This window comes from Cuculus canorus, chromosome 3 (genome assembly GCF_017976375.1).
Source record: "Cuculus canorus isolate bCucCan1 chromosome 3, bCucCan1.pri, whole genome shotgun sequence".
In the NCBI taxonomy this organism is placed as follows: Eukaryota; Metazoa; Chordata; class Aves; order Cuculiformes; family Cuculidae; genus Cuculus; species Cuculus canorus.
Window position 1 is genome coordinate 17728631 of NC_071403.1, and position 20750 is coordinate 17749380.

Genomic DNA, 20750 nt, shown 5'->3' on the forward strand with positions numbered 1-20750 from the left:
GAGTAAAAAAAAAATATTTGTTACATTATTTCTCCGAAAACAGAAATCCACAAATTTTAATTATATGCCTAAACCAAACTATGCTTTTGTTATTTATGTGTAGATCATTACTGTATGTCACAGCGTGTGGGTAATCAAGTAAAGAAAACCCTCTTTGACTCATGAACAAGAGGTTATTTTGACTTTTTACTTGCTAGTATGACAGAGAGTTAGTTGTCGGGCTGTTATCACAAAAAGGAAAATATTTCTCAGAATTAATCATACTGAGTGTATAGCCATTCTGATTATATAAATAGTACTGTGAAGTTTAGCGCTATTCTTTAAATTGTCATCTGAGTTCGTGGGCTGCAGAAACATTTTCGCACTTAGCTTATGTATTGATTTTTCTTTATTTCCAGATCCAGGCCATGTATGACATTACCAAGTTTGAGAATATTTTTCCTTTGTGCATGATTCTGGAACAACTTCTTCAAAATGAGACAGAAGAAAGTAACGTTTCAAGCTCTGGCTATGATGGAGAAGAGAAAAACAAATTTCTGAAGAACCTTGATCTAATTATTCTTCATCTCTCAGATGAATTCCCTTTGTTTTCTTTATATTTATGGAGAGTGAGTGTTGTTTTGAACTCAGCTCAAATACAAATTGATTAAAACAAGCAGCCTACTTTTTAACAGTTTATTTGTTGTGGGATGGCATTAGAAAATTTTGGAGTCAGACAGGAAAATTGCAGTTATTGGAAAACATTTACTTTAAACTACTATGCTATACAGCAGCTTCAAGGATAATGACATTTATTTCCAGTGCTAAATATAGGAAAAATGTAATCATCCAAGTGCTGTTTTGAATAAATGCTGTTTCTCATGGTGGAAAACAATGTGTTGGTGTTTGCATACACAGTGAAAATGGCAACAAAAAAAGTAGTTTCAGGTGATCTTTAAAATAAGTGCTATGAATTTTAAAGTCAATACATAACATATACATAGAACCTACAAGTTAGGAAACTTTTAAGAGTAGTATAGTTTCTGTGTGCTCTGGAGACAATGGCTGCTTGGCAGAAATAAAAATGTTTATTTTTTAAACTTGTTAACTTATCTCAAGAAATTTTTATATAATAGACATGTTTCTGATTTAGTCAAAAAAGCCGTTACCTGGGCAAAATAGAATCTGGTGCTCGGTTTTACAGCTTTCTTACATCTGTTGTAGACTACTTGACTTTGTGTTTGCACAAATGTAGGCACAGTAGGCCTAATTCACTCCAAGTTGACTAATGATTTCAAAGATTTAATCTGAATAAATTTAACTCTTCCAATGATTACTTTAAACCTTTCTGTTTAAAATTAACGAATATTGATAAAATCCCCTTTGTGTGTTTATGTATTCTGTGATTTTTAAATTTTTATTTCTGTGTGATAGTAATAACTAAAGTAACATATTTTAACAGAAATCATCTTAACCATAAAGGGCCTTTAAAATATGAGTTTAACTGGTCTGGAGTCTGATAAATATAGAGGGTAAGTATAATGATGAACAGCATTTTGTTTCTAATAAATAAACGTTTTTGTTTTGTTATGCCTCCTTTCTTTCAACAGAAATATTTGATTTGCAAAACAAGTATTCCTGAATGTTCACATTAGAAAACCAGATAAGTTTAGCCAAATTAAAGAAAATAAAGTTAAGTAAGTATGTGAGTTTGGAAGGCACTCAGGAGCTACTGTACCCTTTTTGTTAGTGCTTGCTTTGTTTGTTTCAAAAAAGTAGAGGGTCAGTTCTTCTACCTCCCTCTGCAGCGCTGAAAGCATGACTACAAAAAGTAAAGCAAACAATAAACAAAAGGAGCAGGTACCTAATTGACAGAATAATTTTCATTATAATTTCTTTTAAAAAGCTTCATTCAAAAGTATTTTGCAAAGAAATTACACAGAACACAAAAGGATCCTGAAATCTCTGTAGTAACAAAATGTGTATTATTTCAAGACTCCTGTTCTAAAGAAAAGTTTCAACACTAGATCGCCCACTGCATCTTTGCTGAGCTATTGGCAAAAAAATAATTTTCTTATTAGTAAAGCAGCTTGAGCACAAAGATAGACATATTTTCTCCTTTGCAGACTGTAGTGTTTTCTCACCAGCAAGCTCTCTAGTCCACTAGAAAAGCAACAGATATTTTAGGAAATTCATGCAGCCTTGTTGAAATCTTTTTCACAACATATGTAGAGAGGGTGGGTGTCCAGAGGTGGAATAACTATGTGGCACTTAGGCTCTGACAAGAATTTCAAAGGAATTGTTGCACGTGGCTTTGAAAGTGTTGGAGTAGTGTGAGAGTTCCCTTTGTAATGCTGCTGCAGGAATTTAGACACACCCTAGTCTTTCTGCAAAAGTGCATTAGCTTGTCACTTGGGCTCTCCTTGTCTGTGTTGAACCACATTAACAAGCATATCTCAGCTTTTGAGGGAGCAAAAACCTCTCCAACCAGAAGAGTTATTAGACAGATTGTGGTCTCCTGTTTCTTGAAGAGATTCATCACCAAAGTGTGACTCACCTCAAAATGAAGATGCAGAAAAGTAGACGTGCATTTAGATGTCTCCATGTGGTTGGGATGTCTAAACTGTGAAACACTCAAAAAGTACCTTAATGTTTTGGCCTGAGTTTCCAGCTGCTACCCCAAAAGACTGCACCTCTGTAGGTCTTGTGTCACATTTTCTTTCTTCATATAGGTGCTTCTGATACTGTGAAGCATCTTTAGTGACACTGTCACTAAATGTGTCTGCATAGGCAATTGAAGCAAACCATGATGAGAGTATGAGCTTAGAAATGTAGCTCACTGACATGACCATCCACTTAGGTGTCATAATGTGAGAACTAAATCCTACTCATGGTATCTTCTCTGTTGCTAGAAGTAGGAAATCCTAGGGTTAAGTCCATTCGCTTCAGACAATATCTGCCCTTATCCAGTAACTGTTAGATGTGACTTGAGTAAACATCACTGTCTTTAGTTTTAAAATAAAATGGGGTGACTGAGCCATTCCCTGGAGGTGCCTGTTCTGGATGAGGGTTTGCGACCTGGTTGAAAGAAACTTTCCTTCAGCTTGGAGGTTAACTAAATCTTAAAGGATTTACTAAATAGGTAAGTTGACATCTAGCTTTTACATATCTGGCCTCCACAGAGGAATCACAAAGCCAAAGAAAGCAACTATGGTCTTTGCCGAGTAGAGACCATTAGATGTCTCAAAAGAACAATCTCGAAGTCCCATGTGCAGAACATAATGTGTCATAGACCTGAAGAATAGGAAGCACTAAAAAAAGAACTTGGTCAGATTCATTATCGCTCCCTGGAGTTACCTGAGTTACCCTTACTGTTTTAGAAATAACAGTTCAAGGATATTTCCTTTGTCTTCCTTTTGGTAAATACGTGTACTTTAGAATTCAGCAAAACTCTAATGTTCTGTGCATGCAAATTGTTCAGGCTTTTATGTATATACACACTTACACATATGGTTGAATTATATATTTATATGGTTGAATTAGCAGTGCTTATTAATTAGTAGCCTAATAAAAGTTTATGATTTTGGCAATTTTTTACTCTGCCACATTCTTAGCTTTCCAGGTGACTGTGCTTTGTACCTGCCTCCATCTGTTTTAAAAAGAGTTTTATGTTAGCGTGTCTTTTTATGAGAGTGGAAAAATTATGAGACAAGGAAAATAAATTTTTATTCTAGTGCTGCTCCATTGACTGTTCTATTCACTGGAGAATTTTACATGCCTACTAATGACAGCGGTGAGTGGGATTTTGAATTGAACTGTCTCAAGATATTTTTTTAAACTTAATTTGGAATCTTTTTATGATCTGTTGATTTACTAATTTTTTTTCTTTTTAGTTAGTTATTGCTTGTATATGTTGGTAATAGGGGAAATTAAATTGTACCTTATTTTAATTCTGTGATAATCTTTATTTTTTTTTCTTTCAGTTATCTGTGCATTACTAGCTGATACAGAATAACGCTTTATAGTTTACTGTGGTGCAATTGGAGGGGACCTCAAGGTTTCCAGTCCAACCTTCTGCTTGAAGCAAGGTTAGCTGTGGGGTCAAACCAAGTTCTCCGTTGCTGGTTCAATATTCAGTCAGGTATTGAAAACCTTCAAGGACAGAGACTGCACAACTCTGCATAACCTCCTCTTCTGCTTGGCTGTCTCCATGGTAAATAATTTTTCCTTATATACGGTCTGAACCAATGTTGTTTCATTTTATGATTAGTGTCTTTGGCACCACACAGAGCCTAGATCTGTCTCCTTGGTGCTTTCCCTGTAGGCACTGGAGACTGCTGCTAGGTCCCCCTGAAACCATGTCTTTCCCAGGCTGAACAAGACCAGCTCCCTTAATCCACCTCACAGCATAGATGCTCCATCCCCAGCCATCTTGGTGGCCCTCCACTGAACACACTCCAGTTTAGCAACATCTTTTTACTGAGGCCCAAAATGGGCAGTAGCAGTCTAGATGCAGAATAACAAGTGCAGAGTAGAAGGGGGTAATATGTTCCTTTCGTCTGTGCTCTTGCTGACGGCCAAGGATTCTGTTGGCCCTCATTGCTGCCGTGGCCACTGCAGGCTCACAGTCAGCTTGTTGCCCACCAGGGCTCTAAGCACTGTACCTGCAGAGCTACGCCCCTGCTAGGCACTCCCAGCCTGTGTTAGTGTAAGGGGCTCTTCCTTCCCAGGCTGGATACTGCGCTTGTCCTTTCTGCATTTCATAGTCTCTGTCAGCCCATTCTTTCCAGCCGGCATCGGTCCCTCTGATGACAGCCCTGCCCTCAAGCACATCAGATGGGACTCCCAGTCTGGTGTCATCTGCAGGTTGGAAAAGACTGTACTCCATGACCTCCTCCAGGTCATTTATAAAGTACTTAAAAAGTACACATCCCAGGAAAGCTCCCTACGATACTTCACTTGTGACAGGCATTCAGTTAAAGTACAACCCACTAACCACTGCACTGTGAGCTTAATCATCAAATAATTTTTTTACCCACTTGGGTTTAACTTACGTAGACACATCCTATCTTTGATTGACAAGGACACTGCCCAATTCGGTCAGCACCCATGAGTGCAGACCACCTGATCCCATGGACATATGTGGGCTGAAATCTCAGAAAGAAAAACCCTGACTTGACCTTCAGTTACTCCTAATAATTCCTCTCCTTGAACAATTTCACTAAACAGAAAGGCCTAGGAGACCTCATCAAAGACTGAGGCAAAGAAGGTACCAACTTCCTCAGAGTTCTCTGAATCTGCTGTCACTAAAAGATTCATCCATTGTAAATCCTTCATTTGATTAAAATCCATCTGTGAAATAACGTGATGTAAATCACTTTTAAAGTCATCAGTAACATAATTAAGTTTATCTTTGCATTTCCAAGAGATTTAGCTTTGAAATTTTGGAATTAACATCAGATTTGTATAAAATAATTTAATCTGAAATTCTGCCTAGCTTAGCCTGTTTTAGAAAGCTATGGGTTAGGGAATCATTAATCTATGTTCATGTTTTATTTATCTGCACAAGGGAATTTAGTCTTTAGATCTGATCTTCTGCTGGTATGGGAACTGAGGGCTCGGAATGACTGTTTCATCAGACTAACCATCTTGCAGATTCTGCCTTTTGGTCCACAACCCATGAGCCTGTGTGGGACATGCAGGGACAACCAAGTGGACCAAAACACAGTTTACTTCTGAGAACTGGAAAGCCCTACTCATAGCTCGTTTTAGACCTCAGAAGTGCAGTGCATTCTCCAAAGCTCCCAACTGCAAGGGAGCACTGCGGTGCTCCTTGTCTGCAAGGTAAAATAGCAATGACTTCTGTGTAAGGGTGTTAAAATCACAGTATTTATGTGCAGAACCTCTTATAACACTTTCGCAGCAGTAGCTCCTTTAGGTATCCTTGATAACCTGTGACAAGTGGAGAAGCAGGTTAACCCAAAAAAATAGACTGGGGAAAAGAGGAAGAAGGACGCACAGATAAGTGGGAGCTTTTGAAACTGCTGGGGGTGTCTGGTGAGACGACGAGTATGAGAATACCACATGGCTGACTGACAAAATGTGACATAATGTGCAGAGAGTTCAGTGATGTAAAAAAATGTCATTTAATTTTTTCACAGAAAAGAGAGATGAGACAGGCAAAATTGCATTGTTTTTAAGCTAAGGCATTGTCATCTTGCTCCCTCACAGCCACATGTCTGACTCCACCTTCCACTTCTTCAGTTCTAAACCCTTAAAAAACTTTCTTTTGTATCTTAGTTTCCCTGTGCAGGTTTTGGTGATCACCTTGAGAGAGAAATAGTTAAGAACTACAGTCAGATAATAATCAAAGGACTGCGTTAACATTAGCATCTTACCCTGTTTCAGCTTGATAGCAAAAAAGGCCAAGTTTATAAATCTGTTAAATTATTCATAATGCTAAGCACAAAACCAGGAAAAGCAAAGGATGAAGTTTCAGAGGTTTCCCTTCAGTTTTTGTTTTCATCCTCTGAGCAGCTGTCTGTACATGTACATTCCCCTTTAGAGTTCAGAAACTTTGCCCAGCTACATACTTGCAGCTTTCCTGGTTTGTGCTTTTCCATCTGTCACCTGCCAGAAAGAGTCTTTTTCTGTTTGGCAGTTCTTAATTGCCTTCATTTGAGGTAGAGTTCCTGGACCTTCATCCAGATGGTGTGCTTCACCTAAACCTTCTTTAATTCACCCCCACCTTATATAAATTGTTTCACACTCTTTAACTGTGTTTCCTTTTATTTTTCCCTTTTCTTCTTATAAGTAATTTCATGTTGTCTGTACCTGCTTCTTTAATTAAAGCAAGCAAAGTTGGGTTTCATCCTTTAATTAAGCCATTCCTTCAACATGGCTTCTTCTAAACTTGCTGATTTCAAATTTATCCTAAATTCTTGGAGTTATGCCCACCATTAAAATAGTTATACTAAAGAGAGTCTTGTCCTTGAGAAGGGCACCTGCTTAGCAGGCCTGAGTCCATGTTTGAGACAACTCTTTCAAATTATACTTGAGGAAGCAGTCCCTGCCAGCCAGGAAGATCCTCCAGTGAACAGAAATAGTTCCAAGACAGGATCTTTGGAGTTGTTCAAAAAGACAGTCATTTGTCTTTTCTTATTCCTGTAGTTGCCAGAGATTCACAGGACTCAATGACGGCCAATCCTGACATCTCACAAGATACAACTTTTCAGCACGTGAGGCATAAAAAGCAGTATGGATGCATTCATCAGCATTTTCTCCATGACAACAGCATAAGAAACTGTACACTGCAGATTTTAGTGCTGATGTTGGTTACTCCAAGAAGTTTCAGTGATCTCTTGCCTCCTGCTGTCTTTCTGGTGTTTCTTCTGTTAAAGCATAGCTTTTTGCACTTACCATTATTGAATTTAGTTATGTTCTTTGAAAACTTTGTTTCCAGACTATGGAGACTGAGATACATCTCCATCCACCATTGGGTATTCCAGGCTTTGTACCAGAGATAAGGAAATGTGTCTTGAGGAGGAAAAAGAATGAAAGATTAATCTTGTAGCATACTATTTTTCTGAGTGATTGACTTCTTTGAACTCTTTTTTTCCTTTTTTTTTTTTTTTTTTGTTTCAGGGAGGAGCGGGGCTGGAGGGGAGAGGGTTCTTTCCATGGGGTTAATAAATAAAATAACTATTCTATAAAATTCAGGACTGAATTTTACAGGATATAAGGGTGCCTCACTTGTATTTCAGTGGTACTTGTTACTCATGGTAATGAGTCCTGTCAAGATCAGGGTCCTTCAGACCTTAGAGATAAATGAAGCACCTTTCAGCTTATCTTTCTATTTATTTCAGTAGCCATCAATAGAAACGGAACTAAGGGCTGAGGTAATTCCACATTGACCTTACTCTGAGGCTGCATTGTCCTCGCAATACAAGGGGGAAAAAGGCAGTTGGGAAAAACAAAGAAACAAAAAGACAAAACTTGATGAGACCTCCCAAAAAGTGCAAACTCCAGAGAAATTTCCTAAAAGCCTCGGGCAGTTTATTGTCCTTTTAAGGGTCTGGGCAGCATGAACAATTTGTGCCTCACAGGGTCCTTGCCATTAGGCTGGAACGGGAATGGGCAGTGGTAAAAATGTTCCCACAACCTAGTGGAGTGTCCTCAGCACTGCACACCGCTGGGTAGCACTAACTGGTTTTGGATCACCAGGGTAGGCACCCAGACACTTAGCTGGGCAGGTCGCTGCAGGTCTTCTTGAAAAACTAAGCATAGTTTCCTTCCTAAATACAGAGCCAGTTGCAAGTTTTCATATGTTTTTATTAAAAAAGTTAAAGGAACACCTCATAACTGGGAAATTAAGATTGCTAAATTCCCATTCAGTGTTAATTTTTCCTGTTAATTATTGCTTACTTTTAAAGGCAAACAAATAAACCCTTTATTTCAAAGGAGACCTTGTTTTTCTCTTTTTGCTTTTGTATAAAAGTCTCTTTTGAGTAGAAAGAATTTATAAGAAATTATGTAAGACTCTAAATGCTAATCTGCAACCATTACAAAATAACAAAATAGACTCTGTTGTAGGTTTTTGGTGCAGCAATTTGTTCTTCTATTCAGAAAACAGATTGTACTATTTGATCCTTTAAAAGTCTACTCATATATTAGAAGCTAATAGCAGCACAAAGCAAGCCTGTTCCACATGGATACCACTTGACTCCAAACGCCTTGTTGCACTGAGGTATTGTTGCAAGCAGTTCTGTATAATACTGATGTATGCTCTTGAGCAGCACACTCTACTCCATTTTTTTTCCTCCTAATGGTTATATAAACCAAAATTGACATCCAAAATGTGAGAAATAAACTGACTATTGAGCTTCAGGATTCTGTTTGGCGTTTCTAGTTTTTTGTTCCAAATGGGAAAGAAAATGTGTTTAAAGTAATTTATGCTGTAGAATGAAAATCACTTAAGGCAATAATTGAAACAAATAAATTAAAGAAATACATGCCAGTCATGTATATCACCGGAATTATTTTTGAGACTTTCTGGTTTTTTCACTCATTAGCTTCTAGTAAAGAGTCCTAGAGGCAGGTTACAGTCAAGTCATTTCACTGCTAAGTTAATGATCCTTTTCCACACAAAGTGCCCTTATAGTTACTTCGAAATAAAATAAGGGTTTTCATTTTTAACAGAAAAAAATGTTGATGGCTAGAAGGCTGCTTTTTTGCATTCTGTGAATAGACTGCATACAGATATCACGTCTACCCTTACTCTTAACACCTTCCCTTGTGGCTTCAGCTTTGGTTAGGCAGACTGTACAGTGAGAGTTTATCTGCCTTTGCTTGGCAATTAGCAAGGAGGGTGAAGTATTGAAATTGTTTGATCACCCTTAAAATGAAAAATTCCTGAGGTTTTCTTACCTGTTTCTTTTTTTTTTCAAAATGTTTCACCTTTATTTCGTTACTTGAAAGCACACAGGAAAACTAAGGGTTAGATTTTACATTCCTTACTGAGGGTAACAGAGGGTGGGGTTTTTTCCTCTTTCTGGTTTATTAATTTATTTTAAATTCAGGATGCACATGTGATAGAGGAATTAACAGAAAAGCAGAGGCATGAGTCCCAAGCTCCCCTAGTACTCCTGCCCGAAAGAGCAGAAAAGACAAAAACCTTATAGATGACACTGATGAAGAAGCCTGGGTAGTTTTCCTTCTAGTTTCTCTATTTTTTCTGGATGGATTATTTTCAAAAGCATTTTGAAAAAAACCACGCTTCTTATAACCAAATCATCAAATCAACTTTTAGGCTTGGGGACAGAATTCATGTCAGCAGCATTTTAAAAGAAGATTAGAAATTACAAGTAAGTGAACAGATATCTTACTAATTTCCAGACTGATAAACAGCAGATCATCTTACATGTTGTCTTGGTGACGTGCTACCAAGTGTTGATAAACAGGAATATATCCGTTTAATATTCCATGTCCCTGGTCAGATCTTATGTTCTTCATTTGATTTAATTTAACTCTCTTGACTGTCCCCTATGATTCAGTCTTTCCAGACAGAATTATTTTTGTTGATAACCTGTGAGCTGGATTGATAATAACTTTCTGATAATGTTATTATGCTTACAGAGTAGAAATTCTAGCTGTGACTGTACCTGTTCTCTTTTGTATGGTTGCCACCTTCCTTGTGCATGTTGCAGTTGCTTTTACAAAAACACCATTCCTTGTGCTGGGTTCATTCAGCATTTAAGTCCGGTAGTAGTTATTAAGACTTAAGATGTGCATCTTTTTTTTTTTTTTTTAAGTGATAGAAGTGGCTAAACTGTTCTAACCGGTCTCTGATCACACTGAAATAGATGTTTCAGCTAAAATGTGCTCTTTGTAGTAGCTCATTTCAGCTGAGATGGGGTTTGGGTGTGAACAAGAGCAGTGCAGGAGGCCGTCATGGTCCCAGGAAAAGGTAGTTGTGAGAAGCTGGAAGTAATTTTGAGAAACGACCTTTTCAGTCAGTTCAGCTGCAAGCAGGCATAGGTGCAAAGAATTATCCTAGGCCAATATGGTCTTTAGGACTTCACACAAAAAGCTTTTATGGGTGCCTTGTTTCGAAAGGTGGCCCCAGAATGCAGTAGTAAGGCTGTTCTTTCTTCTTATTATTTACTTAGGTCGTTAACTCACCCCCCTGACAGAGGCAGGGACATCCCACCAGCCCAAGCTGCCCAAGGCCCCATCCAACCTGGCCTTGAACACCTCTAGGGATGGGGCAGCCACAACCTCCTCCCTGGGCAACCTGTGCCACTGTCTCATAACTCTCATAGTGAAGAAATTCTTCCTAATGTCTAGTGTAAATCTGCCCCTCTCCAGTTTATACCTGTTTCCCCTGGTCGTATCACCACAAACCTTTATGAATAGTCCTCCTCTAGCTTTCCTGTAGCCCCTTCAGGTACTGGAAGGTCACTATAAGATCTCCTCTGAGCCTTCTCTTCTCCAGGCTGAACAAGCCAAACTCTCTCAGCCTGTCCCTGTAGGGAAGATGCTCCAGCCCTCCGACCATCTTTGTAGCCCTTCTCTGGACCTGTTCCAACAGCTCCATATCCTTCTTACAGTGAGGATTCCAGAACTGGACACAATATTCCAGAGGAGGTCTCACAAGAGAGGAATAGAGGGGCAGAATCACTTCCCTTGACCTGCTGGCCACGCTTCTTTTGATGCTGCCCAGGATACTGTTGGCCTTCTGGGCTGCGAGTACATACTGCCAGCTCTTGTCAAGCTTCTCATCAATACCCCAAAGTCCTTCTCTGCAGAGCTGCCCTCAATCACATCATCCCCCATCATGTACTGAAAACAGGGATGTGTACTGAAAATGGGGAATTCACCACATCACCAATGTCAGAGCCTTGCTGTGGCCATCAAGCCAGCTTAAAACCTCAACCTCTTCTAATCAGGTTTGACATGTCCAAAGCAACTGTTGAGGGATGGTTCCTGGCTTGTGACAGTCCCAGGCTGAGTTGAAAGAGAACCACATGGGGAAGAGCCAGATGACCAGTGCCAGGGACCAATCTGGCATTTCAGTGATAGGTGATTTCACTTCTCTGCTCTGACACTTTCTGATTCTCTGATGCAGGCAAAGTCTTCCGGTTTCTGAGGTGATGCAGAGATTTAAACAGGTTTTTGATCAGACATGCCTCTTGCCGGGAATTTTACTTGGTCTAACATCTTGTAAAGTGTATGTCTACAAATTCCAGCACAAGGTTTGTGACTTTTGCTTTAAATGCCATCCGATCCAGAAGGAAATGTCACCAGAGGTTCTCGGGAGGTCCTCAGAGCGTGTCAGGTAAAGTCCTAGAAGAAGAAGAGGAGCTGAGCTTTAGATGGGTGAGAAGCCACAAGGCTGAACTCCTAGGAAAAAGAAGAAGGGAACTCAGAGTAAAAGGATTCCTGAAAAGTAGAGCCTGTGCTTCCAAAGTAGATGGCACACAGGAGCTAGATCACAAATCAGCAGTCAGAGGCAGATCATCCTGCGCTGAAACCTCAAGTGTATTCAAGATTATTTTCTTCCCGGAGGCATTATTTTTACTGTTAACTGAAAATACCTGTGTTGTATTTACCCTCTGATTAATCTTTCCTGTTGATTTCTTTGCCTTGTTTGTGATTTGTGAGTTCTCCCCTTATGCTCTGAGTATGTTTGAGTGTGTCACTAACACCATCTTTACTCCTTCTTGCAGTGAACTTGTGACAGTATCAAACATTGTCAGTGTTAACACCATCTTCTTCAACACCCACCAGGAGAGCTGTCTGCAATCAATTCACCAACATTTAGCATTACTCTTTGCTAATGCTGCTTTTCTCAGCTTCTTATTTACTCAAGTTGTAGCAGGTATGAGCCCAGGGGAAACTTCCAAAGGGAAATTTAAATGACAGTCAGCAGAAGGTCCTCAAGGCAGAGGAAATGAGACAGGCTTGAAGAGCAGATCATCAAAGTTGGAGTCTTGTTATCTACTCAGATTCCATCTCCAGCACCTGCTTAAATCTTTGATAGCACCACTGATCTTATTCTTACATCAGCTCTGGTGTTTATAATCCTGAAGGAAATAGTAAATGTAAGCAGGAGCAGCTGACAGTGAAGGAATTAAGGCTCAAGGGAGGGAAAATCGTTCAGAGAAAGAAGAGACTCTTGTTTTGACCTTCAAAATGAAAGCCTTTGTGGGAACAGGGCCTCAAAGTATACTGCAGAAAACCAAAAAACTTTTATAAAAATCTGTGATAGTTACAATAGAGGATACCTGTTTTTCAGTAAAGATTGACTCCTGAAATAGCTGCAGCTGAAATGTTAAAGAAGGGAAAAGCTGAAAGTGAAGATGCACACTCTAGTGTGCAAAAAAATCCAGAAAGTAAAAAAAATCATGCAAAAAAATAAGTAGTACAAGTAATTTTGACTTATTCAGCTTTAAAAAGCTGATTAGCAATTATGTTAAAACTGTGATTATTGTGAATTGTGTACTGCAGATTTTTGTTCACAGAACTTTAAAGATTAACCTTTATAGTGGTGACATCTTAGTATGAAATCAGGAGAGGGAAATTCTCATTTACAGATGTTGACAATAAGGTTGGTATATTAGAGTTAGTGGTCTATATTTCTTGTAAAAAAAGCTATTCTATTCTGTACTTTTATCAGAACTTCATTATCTGTCATTCAATTTCTATTTTTAGCTGGGCTTTTTTTTGTCAAAACCCACTAACTTCATAACAGTCTTAATACGTAGAAGCAAGCAAATTTTGAAGCTTACATTTTAATTTCTAAATATCAAGGTCAGCTCTACTGAGTGCCAACTTTTACACGGTGAAGACTTCAGATTGCCCAGAAGGTTAGGGGCAGTCCTCCTCTGGCACAAACATACTACAATTTATAAAGACAAAAAGTATGAACGCATTAACTGAACTTATGAATAATTTCAAAGAAAATATGTAAAGCATAAGATGAATATGGAGTGAATTGAGAGTGCTGACATATCAAAATTTGCTTTAATTTGAAGTAGTAATGAAATTCTGTTAAACTTATTTTGCATTAAATATAATCTATGCAACTTTGCAGTTTCTATTTTTTTTTCTGTTGGAATCTTGCCTCAGCATTTCACTTTTATATTACATTTTCTTATTTCTGTTTCTATTTTATACATAAGCATATGTATTTATATATATACTTTATATTTTATTTATATTTTACTTGTATATTTACCTTTTCTTTAGATTTATTTCTTTTATATAGCACTATTTGGTATGTAAATTATGCAAGTGTACTTTGCTATCAATATTCCATGATAACTGAAAATTCTTTTATTTGAATTGTTACTTTATCTTTGGCTTAAATCTTATAAGCAGCTGTTCAGTTCAGCTGGAAATGATTGTCATTTTGTCTTTGGTGCCTCTGGTTTGAAAACTGAGGATTTTTTAAAGTTGCTGCCTCCTAATTTGGCACAGAACAGCAAAAATATATCAGTCTCTTAGTTTGATTTTTGAGTAGTACTTACTACTGATCTGGTGTCCAGAAATCTTTATTCTCACATTCTTAAAGTTTGCATATCTTACTTGAATTACTACGTATTGTATTGCCTATTATCTCTCACCTCTGCTTTGTTTTAGCATTGGCATATGGTTTTTGACACATACACTGTCAGGGCCTACTCCCAACACCAGTGAGTGGTGTTTGCCCCCCTCTGACCTGCACAGTCAAAGAGGGAGGGTCTTCTGATATCTGCGTGGCAAATCGGAGACCAACAAATCTCCCAGGTTAAATTCAAATGTAGTATTTATTTTGGACACAGCCAAGATAACAAACCAGACATTTGTGTGCGTGCCGAGTCACAACTACTCAAGTAGCCAAGGTCACTAAACAAACTACAACACAACATGGAATCAATCCAATACTCCATAGTGCCAAAGGAAAGAGAAGGTACAGTAAGATAAGTAAGAAAGAGAGAGGAAAAAAAGTAGCACAGGGAAAAGGAAAAAAAAAAAAGGTCATCACTCCAGTGGAGCATGGTAGTTATTCAGGAAAACGCAGTCCATCCGGCAGCAATTGCTAGAATGTGCCCCAGCACTTCTTCAGGGCAGCCCCTCCTCAGGCTGATTCCTTTGGAGTGGAGGGTGCACATGCCATGCCTTCTTGGCAGCCTTAATTTACAGGGCAAGTCCATGCTCCATTAACGTGTGAGGAGTGGTCTCGTTGTGGAAGTTCTCGAATCATTGTATGCGCAGAATCTCCTTTGGTTTTTGAATAGAGGCTGGGGGCTCCGGGGGCACCAGCAGTCCAACCAGAATAACCTCCATGCAAACCACTTGGGTCTGCAGGCATGGTCAGGTGTTGGGGGCAGCGTCTGCTGCTGCACCTCCTTCTCCACTTTCTGTGGCAGCTGCCCCACTGGCAGGCGAGGGAAGAGGGGAGCAGTACCAGCTCCTACACCTCCCTCTCTCGTTGTTTAACCACAAAAGCCCCTCAGGTGCTGGCAGCCCTGCACTCAAACAATGTATAAGACATAGAGAAAACCAGTAAAGGACTCGGTCTTTCCATATACATAGCAATTGTATATGTGGGGGTTTTATTCACCTGCGTGGTTTTTTACATCCCAGTCAACTCGCCTCTTTCAGAAAATAATTATATCCAACTTAAATGTAGAGCAAGATTGTTTCAATACTTTGTATTCAAAAAAGCTTTAAACTACAAGTGGCTCGATAAAGTACTAATAATTAAGGATTTCATTCAGCAGATCAAATTCCACGAAGTACAGCTCTAAGTTGTTTAGGCATGTCAACAATCAATCAATTCTATAGAAACAAATGTTATTCATTAATGACTTGGAACCCATTAATATACAACTCTTTGAATAAATAAGCTGTATTATGTCAGAATATAATCCTCTGGTGGAGCAGCTACAATGTTTGTCTCTTTCTAAAAGCTTTTCCTAATGCCTCACTGATTTCTATTTCCTACTCAATAAATTATGGTCTAATTAGGGTAGTACTTTGTTGCAGAGAAACAGCTTTTCCTTCCTAAAATATTAAACTTTTCAAATCTACTTTCAGCAGTAGTCTGTCTAAAAATGATGCTGCTCTGCATCAAAGTTGCCACTTCATTTACTGTTATAAAATGCTGAGGTGATGAGGGGTGTGGAAATTGCTGTAATTATGCAAGTATATGTATTTACTTATTGTCTCACAGCTGCCTAAATATTATTTAAAGATAGGGCTCATTAACTATTACATTCACTGAATTTTTAAGTTTTTTACATAACGTATCTCCAGTACAGTAGAAAAGATAAAGCTTCAGTGGGGATAGATCTCTCACCTAGACCGAAGCTCAAGCTTTTTGCTTTTCTGCAATCTGGATGAGGGACAATCTTGAACCTGTTTCTATCACCTTGTCTGCTTCAGCTTAGAAATTGACTGTTTCTCTGTCTTTCACCACTCAGATATTTTTGCTGTAATTAAGATCTAATTAACCCAGTATTTTAAATCTAATTAAAACATCTACCCAAATTTGAGAAACCATTCCCAGCAAAATTTATTCTTTTTTTTGTTAGAGACTCCTTGAAAAAAGGTTTGTCTTTCAGGTGGATATTTTTCTACAAAAGAAAATAATAAATGTTTTCTCGAAAGTTCCCAGTCAGTTCAATTTAGCTGCTGGAGGGGGGGAACAGTTCGCTACTATAAATCATGCACAGCACTTAAAGATAATTTGTGGAGCAATTAAATAGCTACTAAGATTTTATGGTATGCAATTATGTTTCTTCCATCAGAACATCATTAAGAGGAAACTTGTTTACCCTTGCAAGTAGAGCTTGTTAAATGTAAAGAAAAATGCAGCTGGCAAGCAATAAAGGGCAGATTAAGGAACAAATATGTCCAAGGAGTTCTTTATGAACATGGCTTTTTTTGTGTGCTCAGCTTTTGTTTTTCTAGCCTTCCCTGGAATAAGAATATGAGCTCAAAAAAGCTATTGAAGCCCATATAGTTGGCTGCCAATCTAAAATGGGATTTCATGCATAAGTACTACATAAACGAGGTTATAGTTAAAAAGAAGTACATGCTCGACTTGTTTATCCAGTAGTATGTTGTGACATTCCCCTGTTTTTTTCAGTGTTTTAATCAATCTCCAAAAATACATCTTTTTTTTAGAACTGTAGGAACATTTATGTTGGAAAGGACCTCAGAAGGTCTGGTCCAACCTCCTGCTCAAAGCAGCGTCAACTAGAAGGACAAACCAGGTTGCTCAGTGATTTATCTAGTGGAGTTTTGAAAACTTCCAAGGACAGAGACTGCATGACCTCTCTGAACAGTATGCTTCTCTATTTGGCCTCATGGTGAAAATATTTCTCCTCACCCAGTCTTCATCTCTTTTATTTCCACTTATCCTTGTTATCGCTCTTCTATCCATGCCTGGATCTGGCCCCTTGATATAAGAATAATCCCATCTCTTGATCAGCTGTCCGTGTTCCTGCTGACACAGCCCAGGATGCTGTTGGTGCTCCTTGCTCCCAGGGTCACTGCAGGCTGATGTTCAGTTCATCTGTTAGGCGCCTCCAGCCTGTACCACTGCAAGGGGTGCTTCCTTCCCAGCTGGGGAGCATTGTCTTTTCCCTTGCTGCATTTCATGAAGTCTCTGTTAGCCCATTCTTCTGGTCTATCTAGAGCCCACTGAAGGGTGGACCATTCACGTGGTCAACTGTAACATTTATATATTTTATTTCTTAATTGAAACTTCGTTTTGGCACACGCATTAAGGAACTGCCTGAATAAAGCACTGAACTATATGCATAACATCAAGCATATGTGCCTGAGTAATTCTACCCCAATACAACAGTAACCCTTGCTTAAAAAAATGTTTAAAAACTGTAAGTATACTCAAAGTAACATACATGCTAAGTAAAAACAGAATTCATCCAGAAAAGTGAGATGAATGTATTGCTACACTGTGACAGAGTTGATAAAAGTGGCACTCGGATCCATAAGAGCAGTGAGCTTTTGAAATATGAAATCATTCTTCTCTATATCCTGATACTGATAAGGCCACAAGAAGAATAAGGACCAGTAGCAGAGAATTAGTGGTGGGGTGTTTTTTTTTTTAAAATTCTTTGTGATTAGACATCCAACCACAACTTTTTGGGAAACACTGGAAAATCAGAATTGTTTAGGCTAATGAAAAGAAGGCTTAGGGGAGACATTAATGGCAGTTGCCCAGTAAATAAAAATATTTAAATATTAAAATTTAAATATTGCATCTGATTCTGAATTTCTGGTAAGTATGTAACACGTTGAAATTTACAAGGTAAATGGCATGAACCAGCATGGCAGAAGAGTGCTGTCAGATGGAGTACCTGCTAGCTCCATCACTGTTCAAAAAAATTGATTTAAAATATAGGCAGAACTAAGTTACACTTTTCTTTCTGTCAGAAACTTGAGCTTTCAGCTGAAAGAAAGAAGAAAGCACAAATAAGTTTGAAGTATTCATTCTGTTTAACCTGTTGGTGTGAGAACAGATAAAAATTGAAAGAGAATAAAGGTCTGTTAAGCAAAGAGAAAATGTCCAAACCACTCGTTCATAGAAGGCATCCTCAAGTTTTGGGGAGAAAATGAAAGAAGAAAAAGGAAGCCTCTCTATTTCCTTGACAGGGTGTTCAAAAGTGATAGCACTTGTGCCATTTTTTCCTTTCTAGCACTCTTGGAAAGAAACAGAAGTAATTAATCTCTGCAGCCAGATTCCCAAGTGTCCACATTGAAGTTATACTTAATTTCTCATTTCAGCCTTCAACTGCAAAGTCTGCTATTGTAGTTGATTCTGTTTTCCTCTTGGGGTGAAACAGGCCACTTCCTGCTTTAACCTCTACAGGCGGAATAGAAGTAGGAATAGGAAATGAAAGGTCAGTAGATGCTTAATAACTTGAGTAATACATTTCCATGCAACTTTACTCAGAATGCCCATTCATTCTCCTCGATTTTATTGTTGTCCCTTACTGCCCTGTATTACAGGTGAACATGGAACTTACAGCATAATAAAAAGATACATTTCTGCCATAAAAAAGTCAGAATTTAAATTAAATCTAAACACAATATTAAGCCAGAGTTAGAAAAGCAGTGATTATAGTAGCTGTTATAATAATAAAATAGTTTATTTTTGCAGATTAAACTTAATCTGCAAAAATTTGAGTTTAGAATTTAATGTCCAGAGGACAAAGATGATGGATTAATCCATGTTCAGAAGAAAAAGATCCAGAAGTTTTCTGATACTAAAATTATGCAAAGTGCTATTTTAAGGTTTGCAGGATGGACCCTCCACACTCTGAATTTCTGCGTATGCTTATGTCAAACTGATCTAAACTAAAGACTTAATTGCATCTGTGGTATTTGTAGGTTATTTCTCAAATATTCCTGTTTTTAATACTCTGTGGAAGACCATAGTTCAAAAATGTACGGTGATTCTCATTTCCTTTTGTCAGCAGTGACTTGAGATAGATGGAACCTTTTACATATAGCACTTCTGTTCTTGTCAGTATATCTCCCCTTTCATCACTTATTGGTTTGCTTTGGCCTTGAAAGTTTCATTGATTTTCTTACTTTTCTGTGCATTGTGTTGTCATCGACCGCCAATCTCATCTATAGTGGCTGAACATAGTCACCATATTACGTGTCTTTTTTGCCAAAGATCTCAGGAAAGTGAGACTAAACTCAAAAAACTGGTGCACAAGCAGATCCTGGAGTTGTCCTCTGACTGAAAACCTCTAGAGGCTGGAAATCTTCAGCTTCTTGGCTGGAATGCTCCTTGCCTTTAGGCACCAGCAAAGTTCCAAGTCCTGAAAACCTGAGAGGCCACTCCCTTAACGACCTTGCAGTAGGAGATCCCAGCCTCTTAGTTTTCTTTATGTAGCCCAATAGCAAGGGCTTTTTCTACACGCTCCCATCAATTAATTAATCCCGTGTCCTGAGGCTGCTTTGTGTATGTTTTGCTTTTGCTGTCTCACTGGTTTCCTCTTTCTAGGGATAGTTTTCCAAGACATAAGGGAGTTTGAGAGCCCATTTTTCAAGCCCTTGACATTTGTCAACATATCTGTTTTTTTAAGTGTCTTTCTAGTTTTGCTATCACCACGAGGAAGGGAGAAAATATTTGAGTTCTATAATTTGTATTCTGCAAATACACAGTATGTATGGGTTCTCTGCAGTTTCTAAGATCTGTCTAATGCAGAGTACTAGTCTGCCACTGTTCTGCCAAGAACTTCATATACCAAAAGTACGCTCATTCTTCCATGCTTCCTTTCTCAAGAGGGTAGAGATTTTCACCACAGGAAACAGTCTCCAAGGTTATTTCCAGGGCAGACTAAATGTATGATTATCTCCTGCTAGAGACTCTTAGACTGGATAAATGAGTTGTGTTGAAGTCCCATGAGACTACCAGGATAGTGACTATCTTCACACCCCCTGGAATTCCATACAAGCTCTGTGTCCATCAGAGACAGCTATAGGTGGTAATGATACAGAAGATGTCAACAGTGTTTGCTTTACTGGCACGTACCAAGATGCTGCCTTCAGCCAAGTGCAACTTATCAGGCATTATAATATCTAAGTGTCTTAACTAACCAAGAGGCAATGGCTAGTTTGTGCCTGTACTTTCTGGGGTTCTTTTTGTTGGACTCTTGAGCACTGAATGTCAGGGACAAGTGTTGAGTCATTCACAGTGTGTGTGCCTACAGGCAAAGACTCAAAGGTATAACAAAAAAGGTTATTTGGTACTTTCATGCTCATATTCACTTCTGCGATTTTTGTTACAGACACTTAAAAATTAAAAATTGAATTGCACTTCAATGAGTATTAGTCCACTTACAGCGGGTCACAGACAAATGAACCTCTATGAACTGCTCCATTAATTAAATATTTGTTGAGTCTGATTTAAGGGAGTAAAAATTTAATAGATTAATAGAAGACAGTCTGAGTGAGGTTATATTTTGCAGTGCCAATTCTTGAGTTATGACCATAGAATGCTTAGAAAATTTACTCCCCACGTTACTACCCATGTGAAGATGTCTGATGCTATTTTAGCCAGTGTATCTCTGGCTCTAGCACTTTCATCTAATTTTTAGCCCAACATCTTTCCAGTAGCATATAGACTGGTAGAAAGTTTGCTGGTCTTCATCTCAGCCTCCAAATCCTGTCTTGTCTTTGTCTTTAGGCTGTTGCCTTCTTTTCTCACTTTCTTGGCCTTGGCTTGTTCTTTACCACTGTTC

The 20750-nt window shown here is 38.5% G+C and overlaps 1 protein-coding gene across 4 annotated transcripts in view; it reads left to right on the forward strand.

Annotated features, from left to right (window-relative positions):
- MEI4 (meiotic double-stranded break formation protein 4) overlaps nt 1-3594 on the forward strand; it is an 81747-nt gene extending 78153 nt beyond the window's left edge. For all 4 annotated transcript variants that reach the window (XM_054064152.1, XM_054064151.1, XM_054064150.1 and 1 more), the window contains one exon: nt 399-3594. In XM_054064152.1, the coding sequence (XP_053920127.1) occupies nt 399-650 (252 nt within the window). In that variant the 3' untranslated portion in view covers nt 651-3594. The remainder of the gene's footprint in view (nt 1-398) is intronic.
- The last annotated feature ends 17156 nt before the right edge of the window (nt 3595-20750 follow it).